The sequence below is a fragment of the Nipponia nippon genome, unplaced genomic scaffold (genome assembly GCF_047370975.1).
Source record: "Nipponia nippon isolate SJK-2023a ecotype South Korea unplaced genomic scaffold, ASM4737097v1 scaffold_3, whole genome shotgun sequence".
Lineage (NCBI taxonomy): Eukaryota > Metazoa > Chordata > Aves > Pelecaniformes > Threskiornithidae > Nipponia > Nipponia nippon.
In genome coordinates this window covers 2528354-2550968 of record NW_028262347.1, presented here as the reverse complement: position 1 = coordinate 2550968, position 22615 = coordinate 2528354, and the positions used below count along the sequence as shown (strand labels likewise).

Genomic DNA, 22615 nt, shown 5'->3' with positions numbered 1-22615 from the left:
GAGTTAAAGGCAGATTGATGAGAACGAGGCAGGTAAACTCAGATGAGAGGACAAGCCGTCATTTCTGCTCAATTTTACACCAGACTAAATCTGTTGATCGTAATTGATTTCATCCAGTTCTCTACTAATGGAGCTGAATATCATCTCTCAGTTCTACAACGAGACATGAAACTACCCTATTCCGAGAAAATAGTTAGATGCAGTTAATAGGACAATGAAGATTACTTATGAACGCCACCCTGTGGCAGTGGGAAAACTCATTCAGCCGAGCCTTTCAGGGTGTACGCTAGTGATAACTGCCAGAGATCAAATTTAAGCACATTTTTCACCTGCTTTTACTTTTTCAATCAACGGATTCAACAATGTGCTTGGATTTCAAATAACCTTTTGCAACTTCAGCTTCATCTCTCTTTCTTTTTTTACTTCTCCTTAATAGTCCTTTCCCTAAAGGCATTCATTCTCCTTGCAGGCAGTGGGGGAGTCGGGGCTATGAAGCAGATGTGTCTAATGCTCTTTTTATACGACGACGACAGGAGAAAGAGAAAAAGAAAAATGAAAGCTTTAAATTTTGTTCCATTCCAGGGTGATGATGTCATTATGATGAATGACGGCTTGGCAGGCATGACTTGCTGTACAATTTTGCCACTACCTCTGTATTTATAACTACCTCTGATGTTTAGAATTAGTGCTGTCGATGGAGCAAAGTAACAGATCCCCCTGCCCCCATTTCCCAGGCTTTAAAAAAGGCTCTCTTAGGTGTGGAGAAAGGTATGACTGTAAAATGGCTGACATAAATAGGAAACCTCCCATTGTTCAGTCTTCTGGAATGAAATACCTCTTTTCAATCCATGCAGAATTAAAAAAAAAGTCACAAGTGTTGTTTATTTTCTTGTTCCTTTCATCCAAAGGTTTGTTAGTTTTAATGTGAGAGAGAAGCCAGAATATTTCGTACCTTGGTGGCACTCTGCCATCACTCCTACCCCAACAATTTATTTTTCTCACTTTTTATTTCATCTTTTTTATTTTTATTTTGAAAGTTTACATTTTGTCAAGTCAGGGAGAAGTGGTTCATGATGAAGGAGGCTATCATTTACCTTGGGTTTAAGTTACTTAGTGGCCGCAAGGCTCTCTTTCTTATTAGTCTCCTCGTTCAGTGCTGGTAATACCTTTTTGTTATTTACTACGCTAAGTTGCCAATATATTTTTACACGCAGAGGAAGTTTTACAGCATCAGCTGAAGTGTCAACGTAGTAAAATGTTCAAGGTGAAACACAGGTGCTTCTTAGACCATATTTAATGAGAAGAATAAAAATATGTCTGTGGCCTTAAAGTAAAATTTTGTCTAAACTTTTACATTTGGGACTGTAAATGATTTTTGTGCTTTTGGTACCCAAATAATGTGCTGTCACTGCAGTAACCACATTCCACTCCCATCATGTAGAACTGGAAAATTAAAAATCTGAAGAAATTAATGTGAATTATTCAGAAGCAAAATAAGAAGCAGGATCTGCTACTCAGGGCAAGACAGTAGATCTGATTCCTTGCAGCCTTATCCCTTGTGACCATGCCAACCCTGCACTAATTTTGTATGGCTGTAATTAACTATACAAGGTATGAGCAGAAAGATATCTATACCTGCAATCCACACAGAAAAAAGGGTCAGAATTACATGTTTACCAAAAGAGAGCAGAACAAAACACAAGCTCAGTGAGCATCTAAGCAGAGCCTTCCTTAGCATAAATAGCGAAGGAAAGTGAAGGAATTCACAAGAGTCATAATGTGAGCATTCAGCAGATTAACTATATTCTCTTTCATTCCTCATACCATGACAAAACACCTCTGTTACAGACGTGATTTAGCTATTAAATTGATAACTATCAATGGCTATCAGCTGATAACAAAGCAGGATTTAATAACTTTGCTCTGCGATTTACATTTTATTTTTTTAAGCACACTGTAATGCTGCCTTTGTCTGACCTGAGAAATTACATTGTCCTACAGCACATGTTAATTAACGTGCCCTTAAAACTCAGGACCACATTTTCCAGTCTGCTGAGATCATAATGTGTTCATTGTACAAAGTCATTTTAACTAACTGAAATTTGCAAACGGTAATTCCTGCTCCGAGGGGGGAATATTGGTTGGTATAGAGTTGGTAAGGCAGGTTTTCTGCATTGCTGGAGCAAGGAGACAGTGTATTTAAGATGTAGCAGAGGCAAATTCTTCTGTATTCAGCCCCTTGCTGGTGAAAAGAAGCTTAAGACAACAGCATAGCTAGAATTATCCCCACTCTAACATGATGGGAGACTGGGATGCATCAAAAGTGGTTCTCTGCAGATATTCCTTCCTGCTACATCCCGGCACATTTTGACTACTATGAAGAAATGGAGCTTCACTGGAGATGCAGATCTTCATTTTTCAAACCCAGCAAGATTTCAGACCAAAATTTGTTTTGTGTAGATCGGTGAGTCCTATTTAGCACCTTGTTAGTCATAATATAGCTCTGCTATTTTCCCAGAATATATAAGCACATACACTCTAGAGCTTAGCAAAAGAGAGGAATATCCCAGCCAATTAAGTTACCACATATACTTTTAAGTTGCTGTATAAAGTCGGTCATATTTCTTTATCAGGAAGAAGCTTCTCTCCAAAGGCGTCGTTCTGCAGCACGTCAGGCTCTGTCAGGGAAGGCACCCAGTGCATATGTCCAGCTGTTTCAAAGGTAACGTAGAGTGGTTTCAGCCAAGTCCTTTGCAATAAAGTGACAAATGCCTGTTTAAGATTTCTTCTCCACTGCTCTTAAGGATGAATGATTAGGAACTGTCAGGGATTGCAAATCTCATAGACAACTCTCCTTTCTATCACTTTTAAATCTAGCCCTACAAATATATCACACACTGCCTGTCTTTTGACTTGGGAGTGCAGCAGTCCCGAAATGTATACTGAAAATGTATGAGACAGAGCCATCCACAAGTAACTTGTCTAAAACTATGAAATTATTATATGTTTCTTCTCTGAGAGAGCAGAAAAGGATCATTTTTCCAGCAGCTCACAGTCTCTGGCATGTTTTTTAGCACTATTAGTAATTAGTGTTGGAAAGTCACAGCCACGCTCAGTGCAAGGGTTTTTGCTGCAGTACATCTTCTGTGGATCTCTCTGTTTAAAGCAGAATTTCTGAAAGCTGACTCCACTTCCTAATTTTATTTATTTATTTTTAAGAAAATGGATCCTGTCTTGACTCTCTTCCTTTTTCCTCATAGTCACAGCCCTGCAAAAATGGTGTTAAAAGTCTACAAATCTCAATGTGCCTGCTCTGATTGATCTTTTGTGGCACTCCTGCCTTCCCCTGGTGTAAATCTTCCTAATCTGAATTCTTCTTTGCTTGCTTTTCCTACCTGCCATGAAATGGCTCACAGTGTTGACATTTAAACTATCACATAGGCCTCTAAATCAGCAATCATCGGAACGAATAGGGACGTTCACACCTTTCAGCTCATTTCAGGCCTCTGCAAATGCCGTCACCAATTGTACATACCAGATGTGTTGATGAAAATCATTCCAATGACAAAGTCTGGAGATTGACTATTTAAAAAAAATAAAGAAAGAAGAAAAAAAACCCTACTGAATTAAACTGTCTCTAGAAAACCAATGGCAGAAGCTTACAGGCAGAGATGTATAATTATGATGCATTTTTCAAATCTTTACTTAGAGAAAAGGGTTTTTTTAAGTAGCTGATTCATTCATTTTAAATTATGTTGAAATGAGAAGGAAAATGGAAATCAGTGTTTTCTTGAGCTAGATGTTTTGGGTTTGATTTAGGGTTGCAGTGTGAACCGTTCATCTGAGTCTGCCTCTGTTGCTCTTTGCTCCCTTTATTCCACAATACTCATTTGCTGGAAGCTGATTTTGGACTTAAGTATCAGACTGCTTTGGCAGAGCTGTCAGGCAGGTGAGAGAAAATCCTGTCACCCCCAATCAGCATTTGCAATTACCAGGCCTCAAGGGATAGATGCGCTCAACAGAATTGGAGGCAAGAGTAGACAACGCCCCATTCCATGCAAGAGGTTAAGTCAAGAGGTGCCATAAATATGAATGCTATAAAATGGTTGGAATTCTGAGAGAGAATCTGAGTCCTGGAATGTAGCAATGAGATAGCGAAGAAGCCGGTAGGTCATGTAGTCCAGTCCAGCAGCAAGAGCATGTTTGTTCTATTGAGCATGTTTGTTTATACAGAATTGAATAAAGTTTTAAATACCCATAAAAGAGGAGCTTTCACTGTGGAAAAGCTCACCTAGGGTTTGATGGCTCTTTCTTTCAATATATAACTATGGACCTGGGTCATGAGTAGCTTAAAAGGTTATTGCATGTCATCTTAGCTGTGGTAACTGTCTTTGTGCACACTCTTAGCCTATAGGAAATGTAAGGTGATGTGGCTTTCTTTAGCTTTTATCAAGGGCTAAGCAAGGAATTTGTACACAGATTGTGTGACTGAGATAACACAAGGTAATTCATTATGGCATTATTCGTAGTAATATTAGCAGCAGCATCCAAATAATTTTGGGGTGGTTAGACTGTTACCTTGTTTTATACCTTTCCATGGTTCTTACTTAAACTATATATATTGTAATGTCTTTTCATCTTTCTCTGTAAGTCTATGCTTAGCAAATTCAGTAGGGTTAGGATGAGAGGAAACGGCCTCAAGCTGCACCAGGGGAGGTTTAGGTTGGATATTAGGAAAAACTCCTTCACTGAAAGGGCTGTCAGGCCCTGGCCCAGGCTGCCCAGGGCAGGGGTTGAGTCCCCATCCCTGGAGGTGTTTAAAAGCCGGGGAGATGTGGTGCTTAGGGACATGGTTTAGTGGTGGCCTTGGCAGTGCTGGGTTAACGGTTGGACTCGACGATCTTAAGGGTCTTTTCCAATCTTAACGATTCTATGATTCTATAAAGTCTCTCTAATTTGTTAATTAACTCTCAAAATTAATCAGTCCAGAGTATTTCAAGTGTCCTTCCAACAAGTGCTGGCAAAGAAGACACTAAAGCCTGCGTCTGAGGCACCATACTTCGTTGTCTCTGAATATGTTGCTCAAAAATTACGCTGATCTTTTTGTGGAGCCATTATTGCATTAGATATCCAGGTTCGACATCTCATCTCATTGTTGTGTCTAGATCCATCTTGGCTTTAGTGCTTCCCAGATTTCTCTCTCCTATGGAATATCCATATTTTAAGTTATTTTCTTTCAAGCTGTATTTTATTGGGAGGCTTTTATTTCTCTTTTTACTTGCCTACATAAATAGGATAGGTCACGCCTGTTTAAAATTCAGCTTTAAAACACTCTTGCTGTCTATTCTTGCTTTAATCTTATCAGCTTTGTTCTGATGAGTTTTTATTTAGAACACGATACACTTTTTCTTTATTTTCATTGTCAGCAGCAGTGCATAAAGGTACTTTGTCCACTTAATCAGTCTGCCATTTATGTAAAAATATGATTTCTTTCACCGGTAACACATCTGGCCTTATACAGGGTTTCAGGTGATGAATCGTGATGTAGTAAGCTTGCTGCCGTAGCACTCCGCCCTAGGGAATACCGCTCCTCTAGAGGAGCGGAGAGAAAGGAACATGCACCCCTGCTTCAACTACTCCAATGTAAAGCCCCATTTTTCCCCTGACCTTGTGGCGGAGTTGGAATTGACTGAAGGTATGGATTTGTGATGGGAGAAGCAAGCATGCATCTTGTTCTGTCTGTTCTGCCCCTGGGGAGATGACAGCTTGGAGCAAAGCAGGGCAGATAGAGAGAAGGGAGTTCATGAAAGCAGATTAATTTCCAATTGTATTGGGAAATAGGAGAGGAAGGTCCCTGCTTGCCATGCTGGATGGAGTTGGTATAGAATGAAGCTTTGTTCTCAGGGCACTGCAGGTAACCTGACGCAAAATAAGACAAGCACTTTAAAAAGTAGCTGATTATAATGTAAAAAGAACAGATTTGTGAAATATGCAGGTAATTGATTATGTATATTTTTAGCACATAGAAATACCAATATGATCAGCTAGAAGTTTCTACAAGGTGTTGCTTGAATTAATGATTTTTTTTATCTGTTGGACTAGATTTTAATTGTATAAACTATATGCGGAGCTCCTTTAAAGCGGTGTTTTATTTGAGGATTCGTATCCTGATTTCTGTGGTTAAAAAGGGCTATCAGTGCAAAGCAGACTTTTATGTCCAGACATTTTTTGTCACTCAGTGAGGAAGAATTCAGTAACTTTATTTCTTCAGTAGCAGTGCCCCTTCCTTTTCTTCCACTGCCCACTCTGTGCTCCCGCGGCCTCCAGCGTCATACAGCTTAGTGATGAATTGGATAAAGGTACAGCTCAGCTTTTGCCAAACAAAAAGGTGGTTTTTTCAGCCGGATCAAATTCCCTCACTCTCTGAAGAACCGCCGGTGCTGGCATCACTCTGAGAGAGGGCTGGGCGTGTAAATAGGTGGTTGTGGACCAGAAATGGTGGAGGGCAGTGGCGGCTCAGCTTGCTTTTGAGCAGCGCTGCTGCAGAAAATGAGAACCCTACTTCAGTTAGGGCTGAACCTAAATTCTATTAAATATATGAAACTGATGCCAGAAATGATATATGCAAAAAAGTTCCTAAGGTACTAGATGTTTTGAATTTCTGGTGTATCCGTAAATATTAAAAGATTCTTTAATGCTTACTCTCATCGTCACACATTTTAATCCAAACTGAAATATATTGCTCAATTTTCCTGAGTATGTGTTAGAAAATTTTAAAAGTGGTGTCACACAAGAATCTAACATATTTTATTTATTGCAGCCCCGCAGGGTTATCTACATAAATTTAGATTCTTAAATCCAAATTACTGAAAACCTGGCCTCTTTATTTTTTGCCTGTGGCTGTGTGCAGGTGTAATTAAAGTCATTTTGATGTCTCATTGCCTAATAAAATGTACGGGCAACGTTCGGTGGTTTGCTCTGAATAATTTCGCTAGTTGTCTGTGTGTTTGAGGGTAATAAATAAGGGGTTGGGTTGAAGTCTCATTCAGATCAGGCCTTTAGCTAATGATTAACTTCTTGATTTCGTCTAAATGTTGCTGAAAGAACTGGAGTAAGCAAGAGCAGGCAACACCGAGAGGAGAATTTATAACACGCAATCTTGCTTTTCTGAGATGGAAGAAATTCGTACACTTTACAGTTTGACTGGAACTCCTTGCCAGAACTGGGAAGAGAGAAGGCCCGTGGCCTACCTGTGGTTGAGACACTCTCTTCGGGTCGGATTTGCTTGCTGTGAGCATAAGATTTTCATGCATGTGGTTGCATGCATTTCTTGCAGACCCTCTTGTCTAGTCAACCTCTGACTTCAATGTAATTTTGCTTTTCAGTTTTATTTCTATGCCCCTCTTAATGACAAAACTAGGACATTGTTCTGAACCACACGAATATGCCTTCTCACAGGGTGCTGTTTAACTTCTCCAGCCTGTTTTCTTTTCTTTTTTTTTGTTTTGTTTTTCGAGCTGAGGCTTCCTGGTGCAATTTGAATTATGCTCTGAGCCTAAACACCTATAATGACAGGACAAAACTTGAGAGGCAATGTAAAGAAGACATTTAGTGCAGAGACAGAAGGTGAAAAAGCGTCTCTATAACATCTTTAAATATGCATATTTTTCTTTGCTGTCAGGTGTGTTGTTTTAAGTTTATTTATCAACTGAGATGTAGCTTCTGGGAGTGGGTTGTGGGTTCTGAATCCAACCCTTTGCTCCAGGAAGCAGAGTTCATCCTCCTGTGATGACCCAGTCCTTAGCGAGGTGGCCTTGAATCCTGTCTTCAGCCTTCTGCTTTGACTCTTAGAGCCTCCTTCGTCAGGCTGTGTGTTTCTGTGCTATATCTTGAACAGAGTTCTTTGCTGAGAGTTTTTCTTTTCTTCCCTTTTTTTTTTTTTTCTTTTTTTTATTTTCACCGTGTGGATTTACAGGAAATGATTTCTGAGAGCACGCAGCTCTGGGGGCCATTAATGGAATCAGGCCCTTTCTCCTATGTAATTGGTTTAGATTTTGATCTGAGCCGATAACGAACAAACACCATTACCAGCCAGCAGCTGCTTGACAGTGAAACAATAACAGCTTGAGGCCTTACACTAGGGAAGCTTTATTTATAGATATTAATAATAAGAAGAAACTAAAGAAAGGGAAATTTAAAGATGAGAAGTAGAAAAACCTTGCTTGCCATGCATAGTGGATTGGGCTAGGGACTGATTTCTGAGGAGGAGTGGGGAAAGCCTCATCGCTGAAGCACCAGAAGACCCACAGCGGGGACTGGGCCTGCTTTGGCAAGATGAGGAGGCGTGAAAACACAGTTTGAGATTCCAGCCTCTCTGTTTCCCATGGGAAAGTGGCAGAGGTATACTTGTCTCCTTAATGGCCTATGGGCGTGATTGAGGGCTTGATGAAGAACTTAACAGTTTGGGTTTTTTTCCCAAACTGTAGCAATGAGTCTTCAGAAAAGATATTAACCCTCCTTAAAAACCTAGCTTCTCCCATGGAGCAAGCATTCAGCAGCTGCTACTGCAGTTAAAAATGTTCTTGACAAGCTCCCTAGGGAAACTAGAAAATGGCACACGCAAAAGTTACATGGGCTCATTGCCCTTGAAAATAAAAATATTCCTTCAGAGTTCAGTTGAGGTGTGTCGGTGGGGTGGCTCTGGTACAGAGGGTAGATGTATGGAATCTTCCAAGAGTTAAAATTGTAAGTTCAGCATTTCATTAAGGTTCTCTCATGTTTGGTAGTCTCCAGTGCTGCATCTCTTTGGTTTTAGCTCTGTGGTTCGAGTCTATAAATAAAGTAGTGTCAATCCTGCGATTACCAGGAATTGGTTTTTTTAGGTGTTACGCATGGCAGTGAAGATGAAACTTCTCACCTCGTGAGTTAGTCACAAGGGGCGGGATTAATCTCACCCGATTTTGGGTGTCTTTACTAAAAATGTCACTATCTGAACAAGTTGCCCTACTCGCTCTGTCTCAGTGGAGAGTAATTCATCCAACCTGCTTTAGATATCTACTTAAGCTTGAGTTTATTTGTACTGTAGCTGTGACTGTGCCTCTCTATTGGCTGTAAACAGAGCCTGGATTACTACCCCCCACTGCTTATTGCTGTTCCTCTCCCACTGGAGACAACGCTCCCCTCCATCTGAACAGGTCTTGTGAACTCACTAAGCACTAATTATGCTATCACAGTATATAAATGCATGTAACAAGCACTTTATTTTCTTTTTGTAACATTTTAGGGACCTGGCAGTCACTCCTGCACCGAGCAGCTCCCGTCAACAATTACTGGAACCACCAATACATGCTGATGGAAGGACTGTCACCCGAGACCAGAGCTTCCCCCTGCCTAACCCAGAGAGCCGGTGAGTTCAGTTTCTGAGACAGCAGATCATCACTGGGTGGAATGAAGGTTAATGCTGCAATGTGCAAGATCTAAAACCATGTCCCAAGCTAATGCAGTTGTCTCATCTGTTACACCAACAGCCTTATTAAGCATGTGTCACTGCAGCATAAAACAAAGTCTTGTCATTCATGGGAACGGTTTCATTTAGACACCATAATTCACATACACAGAAAGGGAATTTCAAGAGCTTTCTATCAAGAGGATGTTTGAAGGGAAAAAGACGCTGAAAGAAACTTGGTCCAGGTATAGAAAAACAGAACTTGAGTGCTGAATATTTTTTTTGGACAAATTTACCAGATACTGCTATCAGAACTATTTCTCATTCTCTGTTTAGAGGATTGCCATAGTTACTGTTGAATACCATTTGGGAGGCTCTGAGTGATATCATGATCTTCAAATTCATATCTCATCCATGATAACCGCAGACCCCATCAGGATACTGAGCTCTGTAGTACCTTTACCTTCTTTTACTATCTCAGCCATTGCTGCTATGCTTCATATCTTGCCCAGCGTCTCTGCTCGTGAGTGATGAACACCCTCATTTATATGTTCCAAGGCTAAACAGGCTCTGAGGTATGGGAGGGAGACGCCTCCTATCTCATTTAAAGCTTGTAGAGAGGTGAGGATAGAAGAAGATTTGAAGAGGCTACATCTTCAGTGTCTTTTAGGCCTTCAAGCTACGAAGCAGGCTATATTTTCCTGACTTGCTCTGCGGGTCCACATTGCCTCTTACAAGATGGCTGTGACTTACTCTAACGGTCCTGTTTCATAAGTACATCCGAGCTCTGGCCGCCAGCGAGCCTGTCTGCTGTTGTGGCAAGTGACATTGCGGCCTTTCTATGCAGTATCCTGGATAAGCTTTTTTTTTTACCCCTCTTCTGGCCATCTGTTGTAATCTCATGCCCAGATGGGATGCACAGAAGCAGCCGGATGCCGCACAGCGTGACCTAGTGAAGCACAACACGCCAGATCCCCCATCCACGCCAAGAAATAGGTGTGTGCTTGTAGGCATGCTCTGCTCGCTCTTCAGAACCTACCACAAAGCTCATCTGAAACCTGCAACCTAAAGTGAGCTGATGTGTGTGCCAGATGGCTGTTGGTAAACTTGAATTTGATCGTGGGTTCAATCCCATGTCTGATATCTTGTTCTCCTTCCATACAAACCAAGGTACCTTTCCTGCTAGATTTAAACATACCATACCATGTATTTTTTACCTCTGTGTTTTCACATCTTTTAAAAATCTCTGTTAAATAACCTCCTAAACACACATTAGGCATCTTTTCACATTAAGTCAGACTGATTAGAAATGCTGAGCATCTTTATAAGATTTCAACCCATTCTTTGTTCCTTATCTGTTAAGCAGAGTTCTTAGCCAAACTTGCTGTTGAAAAAAAATCTGTGTTCCTTTTATATCTTAGAGAGACTGCCAGTTCCCTCTGTGTGATGGACTACCTGCCACTGTAATTACAACTAGCTAATTAGCATGCTGTAAAAAGGTTGAAACCGTAGGCCTCTGCAGATTCATTTGTCCTGAGTATTTGTGCCACAGTGGAGCGTGCTGAAGGGGAACCGAGTGAGCGGATGAGAGAAACCGAGTGCGTAATGGGTTGCAGAGGGATTATGCATCATCTGTCCTTACCAGTAAGAGGCAAGACCTATAACTCAAATGAGTGTGAAGCTATGACGAGTTGTAAAGGTCTTACCCTTCGCATATGGGAATAAATATGTCTTTCCACTCCACCACATTTTGGTGTTTTGACTTTAGCAGTGTTTTCATTTAGCACTGTTAATAACACAGTGGAGAAACAACTGTGAGGAGAGAAAAAGCAAACTGCTAATCTGATTCATTTTCCGTGCATGCATCATGGCCTACAGCAAAATTGTATAGAGTCATGTTGTCAAACCCTTTTGCAAGGGAAATATGGAAAGTTTGGAAGAAATTCGCTTATAGGCGTGATTGATGGAAATGCTGTTGTGTGGATGCATTTGAAATATTAGTGAGAAAAATCCCACATTTCTGAAGTATTGTAGTAAAGCCTGTAGTGATTTTGTCTGAATATCGAGGTGGTTTAATATTTTCTTTTTCTTTCTCTCCAATTTTGTGCTGTCAACGTTTGGAATGGAAGAAAGAGTAAACTAAAAAAAGCCATCAAGGGGTAAGAGCATGAATGTGTTGACCTCCAGGCACAGCCAGTGAAGGGAATATTGTTTTCCAAGATCAGAGACTGCAGATTAGTCTGATATCTCACTGGGCAACACTGTCCAGGTCCCCAGTTTTTTGCATTATTTCTCAAATCTGGCAGTTTTTATTTAAGCTTGAGCTGTGGTGGAAATGGCATCATTATTCTTCAGGTCAGTAACACTTGGATTCAAGTCCTGCAGTTGTTCTCTTACTTCTGGTCTACAAGTAAAAGAAATGATCCTGATTGCTCACTGATTTTACTCAAGAGTGAAAATGAAAGGGTTGGTTTGGACGCCTGCCCACTGACCTGCAGTTTTCAGCAGGATAGTTTCTAATTACACCCATGGCTCTTTTTCATTGCTAAGACCATAGCTATGGTCTTCTCCTTGGAAGTAAACTCTGACAACCTAGTCTTTCCTGATTTCACAAAAGAAAACACCATGCCAGTTTTCAGGGATTTTTTTAACTCCTCTGCTGGAGGCTGAACTCTCCCACACATGAAAGTGTGGATTTTTTTTTTTTTTTCCCCCTGAGGTTCCATTTTTTTTTCACTAACAGGCTTAAGCAATTTATCATTGCCTGTGGTGAGCAGCAGTCCTTCAGGGCAATATATCTTACAACTGTACTTTAAAGGACTACTACTCACCACAGGCAATGATAAATTCTTTAGGTCTCACTTTTACCGGTAGAGGTGTTTGTAAGGATATTGAAACGATCTGGTTACAGCATAACTAGAAGAGGAGAAGAGAGAAGGGGCAAAATATAGTGAGTTGGAGAGCAGAAACTTAACTTCTTAATCTGTTACTATGCCTCCATCATTTGCAAGTTTGAGGGTGGAGTCAGAACCTCACCCACCATTGACCTGCGCATTTAACAAGGAACTGTTTCAATATTTAATTGCACATCCCCGTTCCTGCCAAACACAATCAAATGGAAAATATCCATCAATTGACATACTATGACATCACGTGCAATGATATGTGTTAGGGTTTGGCAGTCCAGTGCAACCATAATCTAAACAGAATCTATGGCAGTCCAGTGCTTTACTCCTCAACTCGTTACTAACATATTTTGTATTTAGTGCACCAGAATCCATTTGTCTCATTCCTCCATGGGGTAATACTGGGGGTTTTTTAAGCCTCCTATTTTTCATTTCCTTTCCATTTAGCTGACTGGGAAATTTTACTAGAGGGAACTCATGCCTGCTTCACCTACAATAGTTCTCTTTCCTGTGCTGAGGCTGTCAGGGAAGGACTAGAGATAGATAGGTTATCCAAACTCCTTGACAGGTCACCTGGCAAAAGCACAAAGGAGAGGTAGGTTCTCAGCTCCTCTGCCCCACCCCTCCCAAATACCTTGGACACCTAGGTGGCAGAGACCTCATAAGCTCTAGTTGTCCTACTTATTTTTGATCTTATTCTCATTGAGTGGTTTTACAAGAAACCTTAATTAAATTAAATGCTTCCTATGACACCTGTACTAGAAAAGCCTGGGTACCTACCTCCCCTTTACACCCTGCCAAGTGGTACGTAAACTATTTCCCACAGTTTTACCTTGTCTTCTGCCCTTTAAGAAAGGGACAGCTGGGGAGAAAGGCAATGAAGATTTTTGTTGAACGCTTTAGGATGCTGGATTTTAACATAGTGCATTCACGTAGTTGCAGCTAGAGATCCACGGGGGGTTAATTCGAGCTGTATGATATCTATTTTTAATCTTTATTTGTAGGCGAATGTATGACTGTGTTCTCTGAAGCGAAAGCAGAAGTAGTCAGCCTTTTAGAAATTGGAATAGATGTTGTTGAAGAGTCCAAGCTGCTGTTTATACTGAGCCTGAATTTACTACTCCTAGTAATTTCTTATCCCTACCACAGTTATGTCTGATGTGTATTAGAGGCAGCTAAAATGAGATTGTGACTAGGGTTAAGCACTTGGCTAGAGCATTCAGTGTCTCATGAGCATCCTTGGATGCAGTGGCCCTCAGAGGAAGACGCACGCACTCGGTACATTACAGGTTGTAATATTCCTTTACCTTGAAGGCAATGGCAAAATTCTCATAGACTTCCACAGTACATCTAGTGAGAAGATAATCACCTGTGTCTTATGGGAGTACCACGCTGTTTTATCTCATTATTCATGATCCCTTCTTCTTACTGTATGGATTTATTAAAATACCACTGAAATAGTTTCTTTCTATTCCCTAGAACACTGTAATCACAGTATTCTCACAAGCCAAAATGCTCCTTGCAATAATTACAGAATGAAATTCTTTTGGCCTGCCCCATGGATAAGGTCAGGGTGGATAATCTTTGATCTTCCTCTCACATTCATCAATCTATGAATCAGCTGCTCTCACCTAGACCAGAACAGTCCTTTCTGTATGAAGAGAGGCATTATGAAACGTCTTAAGCATTGCCCCAGATATATATTACGGTTTTGCATTAAATAGGTAGTTATTGATCTCTCCATATCAATCAAGGTCTTTTCCTTACTTTTCTTGAAGTAAATTGATAGTATAGAGATGGAAAGGGAAAACCTTTATCAGAACAAGCTACAGCATGGCCTCAGACCACTCAGGCTTTGGCTTTGACTGGATTTTCTGCAAGAGACTTAACAGGTCAGAGGTGCCTTGTGTACTATTCACTGGTAAATGGGTACTGATGGTCCATGTTGTCACTGGGGTACTACAGAAACACTTCTTTTCAAGGCAGTTCCTATTTTCTTTTACTCACCAAGAGGGAACATCGTCTGCAGTGCCGAACCACAGATTTGGAAACAAGGAGCTCTGAGTTCTGATCCCAGATCTGAAGCTGATTCACTGTGTGGCACGAACCTCTTCATTTTACCTCTCTGTGCAATCAATTAAACCAATAAATGAAAATCGAGAGAGGTAGTAGTTGTGTTTGCTAGCACTAGAAGTTTTGAGAGAATTGTCATGTGTGAAAAAGCTCTGTATAACTGATAACTACTGGGATTTATTTCTGACTTTTGATTGAGTTGTGTGACTGCAACATCAGTAATACTGTCAGACCTGGGGCATGTGCTTTTTTTATTGCTGTTTTAAAGCATGAATCATTTCCCCCTCTCAGCTGCAGAGACTCTGGCCCTGCTAGCGGACCATTTCTAATCTCAGCTGGTGCATCTGCGAGTGAAGGTCTGGCGGTTCGGACTTCTGGTCCCCATGCTTGTCTTACTGAAGAAGCCAAAGCTGAGCATCAAGATCCAAGAGGAGCTAAAAATGGAGTGGACAGATTGAAAGGTTTGAACCGTATTCCTAAGTAACTTTTGCTCAGGCTGCTTATCTTTCCTACTGTAATGACAGTAGCTTTATTTGGGTGACAGGGCAGGTTCTTCATGCTTCTGGTAACGACACTTATAAGCAGCAATGCTACGATGTGGCAGAATCATCACAGCGTGAATGCAGCATACTCAATCCAAGCAGCTTTCTCTCGATGAACTTTTTGAGCAATTAAAAATAGTGGCTGCTTAGGCATAAAGTTACCCTTCCGCATGTATGAGGTAGAACAGTCACTAGACTACCTGAAGATATTTCTCTTCCCTCACCCCCCAAAACACTGGGTTTTCAGCTGGAGATAAGCTTTGTGGTAAATTTTGACTTTTCACTGAAATAAACACCCTCTTAGTGCTTCTTCACTTATTTATAATTTCTGCAGAGACTGAACTCCCTAGTGACAATCTTCAGAGAAAATACAGCAAGTCCAAGACTGGTTCTTCTCATGTGCCTCAGCTCATCAACTGGCCAGGCTCCCACTCCAAGCTTGTCCTACCTCCAATCCCGCCTGGGCGCAAGCGGACCGACCCTCGATAGCCACTGCCAGCCAAGTCTTTGTCTTGAATCTTGATTCTGCACCGTATCTTTCTGTCTAACAGCAATACTGATTTTGGGATATTTCCCTTCAACAAAGCAAAGTCTATCAAATATTTTTTCTAAATCCATTTCTGATTAACTCTCCCCTAAAAAGTTATTTATTTATAACTTTATTAAAAAGTAATTTCTGTATTTCCCAAAGCTAGAAATTATTTCCCCAGGCGCTCTCAGCTGGGAAATGGCGTAGATTTTTTCCTAACAGCCACATGGCCATATCTTCAATTAATTTCCCTCTTTCCTCCCCCTCCTATATTATAGATTTAATTGAGGTGCGGAAGCATCAGGGTCTCTGATAATATCGTCTATATTGTAGTAGTACTGAATTATTTTGAAGAGGGATTTTGTGAAATGTTCAGAGTTAAGTTGGGAGTGAAAACTAGTTCCAAGTCTTTTTTTTACTAAAACGTGGTTTTTTGAAGCGATGAGACATAATTCTTTGATTTGCAAGTGTATTTAAACAACCTAGTAAGGAGTCATCAGAAAAAATTATTAGGATTATTGAGAACTAGCTGAAGCTGTAAGTAGTGCGTGAAGATTTGTTTTTCTGTATGTGGAGCAGAGCTCTGACAAGTAAATAAAACTCTTGAGTTAATGTTTGTCCTGATTAATTTTCATTACCGTCTACTTACAGAACAGCTAGTGGGGCCCTTGTGCCCAAGCAGCTTCCCCCGAGGAGGGGCATTTGCTATTCATACGACGGCGTGGGTCCTCAGAGGTCCTCGCGTGCACGGAAGAAGACGTGACTCCTTGCCACGGTGTGGAGTCACGGCCATGGAAGAGCTCTGGTTCACCTCACTATGCATGTTCACAACGTGGCCAAGGGGTTTTGTTGATTAAATAGGATGAACTGAACAAAGCAACACAGATGATGGTAAGTAATGGATAGATTCAGGTAGCCTGACTTTAAATTCCAGTGAAGCCTGTAAAACAACTCAGCTTTTTAAGTAGTTTCCTTTCCATATAGCCGGCTGTATCCTCAAGCTGAAGAACAACAGCTCTTCCGAGGCACCAGTTTTTTATCATTGATTTTGGCAGAACAAAAAGCACAGCTGCTCCGTGGCCTGGGTTCACAAGGAGTTCAGGCAGCCGAAGCTGCACTTTCAGCCTTAGTGGGGTTTTTGCCAAAGCGGTTCAGCGCAGTGGGTACCTGACTGCCACTGAAGGACTACCTAACCTCCACGGTTCCTTCACCAAATCCCACAGGGCTCTCCACGGCCGCTTTGCCTCTCTAAACACCTTTGCAGAAGCTGGCCTGGCTGTTACGGCTGGCTGCACGGTTGATTGGCGTGGATGCTGATGAGCGTATCAGTTTTTGCTCTTTTACAGGTGATCGTAGTTTTGCCAGTATCGCGGTTAATGAATAGAATCATAGAATCGTTAAGGTTGGAAAAGACCCTTAAGATCATCAAGGCCAACCGTTAACCCAGCACTGCCAAGGCCACCACTAAACCATGTCCCTCAGCACCACATCTCCCCGGCTTTTAAATCCCTCCAGGGATGGGGACTCAGCCCCTGCCCTGGGCAGCCTGGGCCAATGCTTGACCACCCTTTCGGTGAAGAAGTTTTTCCTAATACTCAACCCAAACCCCTGCCCTGGCGCAGCTTGAGGCCGTTCCCTCTCGTCCCATCGCTTGTTCCTGGGGAGAAGAGACCGACCCCCCCGGCTCCAGCCTCCTTTCAGGCAGTTGCAGAGAGCGATGAGGGCTCCCCTCAGCCTCCTCTTCTCCAGGCTGAGCACCCCCAGCTCCCCCAGCCGCTCCTCCCCAGCCTTGGGCTCCAGCCCCTGCCCCAGCCTCGCTGCCCTGCTCTGGCCACGCTCCAGCCCCTCCATGGCCGCCTTGGGGTGAGGGGCCCAGCGCTGAGCACAGCACTCGAGGGGCGGCCTCACCAGTGCCCAGTGCAGGGACACCATCACCTCCCCGGTCCTGCTGGCCACACTATTCCTATAATACCTGCAAGGTAAATCGTGGTTCATGCACAGCAGGGCCATGGATTATCACACCTCCTCACTTCAGCTTGGAAGGTACTACAGTCAGTGCAGATAAATCATTTTTCTCCTGGACGCTAACGCAGAAACCCGTGTTTAGGTCTCTGCTCTGCGTTGCAGTCTGTACATCTGGGAGATAAGGGTGGTGTGCGGTGGGCGACATCCCAGCCAACATCAGCGTCTCTTGCCTTTCGCTTCCATTCCTTCCCAGTTCTCCAAGCCAAGGCCTCTTCCCCGCTCAGCCCCAGCCCTCCGCTCTTCCCTTGGAGTGGTTACTCCCGTCTGCGTAAAACTGAACAAACCAGGACAAGTTATCCCTGAATCGCGCTGAATTTCCTCCGCTTGAAGTCTGCAATCCTGCAAGAGCCTTGTACATCCTACGCGAGTGAGCCCAGTGATCCAAACTACTCATATTTACAGGAACAGTCTTAAATGCTAAGCTCTCCAGGGCAGGAGTTGTATCTCTATTTTGATTATATAGAGCTGAGCATACAGGTGGAGCATAAATATGTTACTCTCATTTCCCAGTTGGAAAAACAAATCATTTGTTCTCCTGTGATCAGGATATTGCTTAGCTTACTTGCATTTGTATCAGACAATAATGTTGGAAGAGAATCTCCTCTTTTGCAATCAGTTCTTGGGCCCGGAGCTTTCAGATAATTCCAGCTGTGGCACAGTCGGTGGGGTCTAGGGGATAAGGACCTTTCGTCGAAGTAGGACGTGAGATTTTAAAAAATACCAGGGAGGAGCTTAGGTTAGAAACGTGCTGAAGTCAATTCAGCAAAATATTCCGTTTCTGCCCTCCCTAAGCTTTTACGGCCGCACGCTCTCGCTTGCTCTCTCCCCGCTCCCAGCAGATCGCAGCTCAAACTGCTGACCCAAGGTACCCGGGGCCCGAAAACAACTGCGTGATGCTGCCCTGCCCTTGGGCTGCTGCACCCCGAAGCGTGGAACATCTGGCCGAGGCCGAAGGCAGAAGTACCGTCGGATTGCCGATCCGCAATATTTACATTTCCTTTAGCAGATTGTGAAGCTTTGCAGTTCATCGTTTTTAGTTTAGAGCATTTATTTTTGGCTGAAAGTACAGAACTTGTAACTTGTGCCTATATATTTATAGATTGGCAGATAAAAGCGGGGCTGTTTCAGGGAACTCTGTTTTTATTGGCAGGGAGCGTGTTTGGATTACAGCAGAGTAACACCTTAAGTTAGTCACAGTCAAACAAGTCTCCGAGTCTTGAATTTTACAGAGGGGAGTATAACAAGCTGTTTAATTTCCCTTTTTTAAATTACACATTCAACATTCAATAAAATCAGAACCGTGCTTGCTGCCTGGTGAATGCAAATGGCTTTACCAGCTGGAGGATGCAGCCACGCGCGTCTCACGCGTGCTGTGTCGTAGCCCTGCGTTACCCATCGGTAAATCGAGGCAGAGAGAAATTCCACCGATTTGTGGGATCTCATGGGTATTTTTACGGGAATTAGGTCAGAACCCAGGAGTCCTGCGTCTCTGCTCGAGTCTGAGGCGAAGCAGAGGAGACTGGGCTTATGCAAAAGTGTTTTGGGAAGTCAAGGGCAGCTGTTTTATCCCGATTCCTCCCTCAGGCCAGTAGCAAGGCGGTAGGAATTACAACACGGGTGCCGTAGGACAAAGAGCTGCTGAATTAAGGCATGACGGGTTTGTTAGACGTAAGGGGACGGTGTTCTAATACAGACCCCTGCCTGAAGGAGAAGATATGAAGTTTGCTAGCTAAAAGTTTGACGCACAGCTCAGCGAAGACTTCCAGGGGCTGCAGAATCAGGCCGTGAAGAGCTGCTCCTGCAATCTGCTGAGCATTTTGAGTGCTGGAGGCCAAGATGTTCCAGGGACAATCGCAGAGTGCGTAGGCAGCCAGGGCAACATGCTGCCGGCTTGGCAGAAGATGAGAGCAGGAGATATGTGGGGGCTCAGAGTCTCCAGCGCCTGCTCCCCAAATTAGGAGCGGTATTTGTGAAAAAAATGGGTGCAAAATGGGTTTGGTTTGGTACTCTGACCTTCATCTCCCTGCCTCCCTCCTCACTAAACCCACTCATCTGGGCCCTAGAAACCCTAGAAGCTGGAAAGCATTGGTAGAGGCTTGACTTGTTGGTGAGACCACTGCAAAGCCAAAAAAATAAAAATCCTTTTAATTTTATTTTTTTTAAGCACGTTCTGGAAACAGATGGGGAATAGTTGCCAGTATTGACCAAAGGGCTGTTTATTTCTCTGCAGAGCACACACATCCATTTCTAAAAATACCTTCCTGCAGCACCACGGCATGTCCCAGCAGCAGCCGGCTGCCCCGCTACCTCTGCCTGCTCCCTCGGGAGCTTGTCTAATTGAATATGCTGCATAATACGCTGCTAATTTGGCAGCTGTCAAAATGAATTATAATTTTTTTTTTAACAGTACCGCGGTGGGGGCGAGGAGAGTTGCCACTCGGTGTGATTACACCAACTGCCCGTGTTTCTCTTTGCGTCTTCCCTTCTACTGGGCACTGGTGAGGCCGCCCCTCGAGTGCTGTGCTCAGCGCTGGGCCCCTCACCCCAAGGCGGCCATGGAGGGGCTGGAGCGTGGCCAGAGCAGGGCAGCGAGGCTGGGACAGGGGCTGGAGCCCAAGGCTGGGGAGGAGCGGCTGGGGGAGCTGGGGGTGCTCAGCCTGGAGAAGAGGAGGCTGAGGGGAGCCCTCATCGCTCTCTGCAACGGCCTGAAAGGAGGCTGGAGCCGGGGGGGTCGGTCTCTTCTCCCCAGGAACAAGCGATGGGACGAGAGGGAACGGCCTCAAGCTGCGCCAGGGCAGGTTTGGGTTGGATATTAGGAAAAACTTCTTCCCCGAAAGGGCTGTCAGGCCCTGGCCCAGGCTGCCCAGGGCAGGGGCTGAGTCCCCATCCCTGGAGGGATTTAAAAGACAGGTAGACATGGTGCTGAGGGACATGGTTTAGTGGTGGCCTTGGCAGTGCTGGGTTAACGGTTGGACTTAATGATCTTAAGGGTCTTTTCCAACCTAAACAATTCGATGATTCTATATGATCCCCGACTCAAGGGAGAGCCAGTGAAGGGCTTGAAGAAGACTCAGTGGGTCTTTCCCCGGTCTCCCCCTGCACTTCTATGGTGTTGCTTCAACAACTCCAGCCCTGCAAAGCACTTTGGGTCCCCCATCCGACACCGGCTGTTTGCCAGCCCCACTGGAGCCACATACCTTCTCCCCACAGTCTACGGGGTTGGAGCTGAAGCAAGCACCCCTTGGTACAGAGTCAGCCCTGGGGTGCTCAGCACTGCAGACCCTGCGTAAGCTCTGCACGAAGTCTTGCTCCTTGGACGTACCCTTTTGGTAACCCTCACAAAATATTTCAAGCTTCTCAGATATTTTTTTTTCCTGCCTCCTGTAAGGCGGAGGGAGAGGAACCCTTGTAGCTGAGGCTGAATTTCATGTTCCTGCAGGGAGGAGGAGGAGGCGGCAGCTCCTATATTTTTCTCATTCGTGCTTTTCCCTGCTCATACCTTAGAGCAAGTAGAAGCACGAAGGTGTAAATCAACGTCTATCATAGAGGCATGGAGGCTCCACAGTGAAAAATCCCCCACGCTGAGGGTCCTTCCAGAGAAGAGGTCTTCTCTGGACACCCACATCTCCATTCCCCAGCACTGTCCTGGCTGGTAGCAGCACCGAGGCTCCCAGCGGTTCGCCCCTGCCTGGAGCGGCGATGGGGCGGCATCATCAATCCTCCAGCAGAAGGTGGGTTTCCCATATGTAGGAGACTACGTGGGGTTCGAAACCAGCCAGCAGTGGTATTCCTTGCACGAATCCCGTGCTTTGGGGCTTCCGCTAGTCAACTGTGGGGACGACGAAGGACCATGTTCCTCTCCTCCCCTTATCTCATTTGACTTTTAGGTGACCACGAGCGTTGCACTCGGCGTGATGCAACCGCCAGCACAGCAGGAATGATGCTCCAGGGACTGCCTCCTCCCCTCCTGTCCTGATGGAAGACACCTCTGCTTTTTTTTTTAGGCCCCTTTTCAACGCCCACTTTCTCTGCAGCAGTCCAAGTGTCACCAGATGTCACCGCTGTCTCATGCTTCGGGCAGCAGCTGCTTTTTGCCCTCTGAAGAGGGAACCAAGCCACCAGCCCAGGGGTTATTTCCACCCGTGTGATTTTTTACCACCCAGGGGCTTTCTGGTGGCCCAAAGCAGGGTTAACCCCTTGTCTTGGCACGCACGACCGCAGGCATCTTCCCGGCAGAGCCGAGGCCACCTGCCTCTTCCCGGCCGGTCCCCAGGACTTCCTACACGGGAAAGGGGGCCACGATGCTCCTGCTTCACCTCCTCTCTCTCAGGCTGGAAAGGAGTAAATTATCTGTCCCCTCGCCCTGGGCTGAGGTCCTTTGGTCAACGCAGGGTCAGCGCATCCATCTTCCAGCTGCTCAGGCAGAGAGGGAGGGCGCGGGGTGAAAGCCGGCTGGTTATAACTGTATGGAAATGGAAAAATAATAATAAATACTAAAAAAATTCCAGCAGACTTTGGAGAGCTTTCGAAGAAGGAAGGGTGCCAGCAGAGACCTGTGAGCCTGGGCCAGGCTGCAGGCAAAAAAATGGGCCTGTATCCTCTGAGCTCTTCCCCTCCCAAATTTCCCCCGTCAATAAATCTCACCTTCTTGCCCTCTTGGGCTCCAGCTGCTGATTTATGATTGCTATAATGAAAGACGCTGAACAGAAATGAACTGTGTGGCTCCAAGTGATTTACAGAGACATCTTTATCCCTCTCCCACCCCTCTCCTTTAATTTAGTGGCGGGAGCGAGTTTTTTACACCTTGGGAGCCACAAGGATTTCATCGTGTTTCCCAAAGGAGTTCAAGGCTTTCCCTCTCGCTTTAATAAAAAAAACCCAAAAAATAGCCTTTGTTTCTCTCCGACCCGCCGTGGCGAGCCAGGCTGCGCCGCGCCGAGGCAAGATCGAAAGCATTAATAAACACCAGCCCAATTTAATGAAAGGCAAAAGATTTTGAACAGAAATCTCTGAGCTGATGAAAGCGGAGCCTGGCCGATGAGGATTTATTAAACGAATGGCTGCCAGGGTCTGGGGAAAGATGATTTGTTAAATT

At 44.1% G+C, this 22615-nt stretch overlaps 1 protein-coding gene across 5 annotated transcripts in view; it reads left to right on the top strand.

Annotated features, from left to right (window-relative positions):
- LRGUK (leucine rich repeats and guanylate kinase domain containing) overlaps nucleotides 1-16031 on the top strand; it is a 53738-nt gene extending 37707 nt beyond the window's left edge. For 2 of the 5 annotated variants that reach the window (XM_087765800.1, XM_087765798.1), the window contains exons 17-21: nucleotides 2634-2722; nucleotides 9284-9406; nucleotides 11575-11604; nucleotides 14716-14885; nucleotides 15301-16031. In XM_087765800.1, the coding sequence (XP_087621926.1) occupies nucleotides 2634-2722; nucleotides 9284-9406; nucleotides 11575-11604; nucleotides 14716-14885; nucleotides 15301-15455 (567 nt within the window). In that variant the 3' untranslated portion in view covers nucleotides 15456-16031. Of the gene's footprint in view, nucleotides 1-2633; nucleotides 2723-9283; nucleotides 9407-11574; nucleotides 11605-14715; nucleotides 14886-15300 lie in introns of those variants that run through there. The other 3 variants (XM_087765802.1, XM_087765799.1, XR_015706498.1) reach the window with 2 other exon arrangements.
- Nucleotides 16032-22615: the final 6584 nt, after the last annotated feature.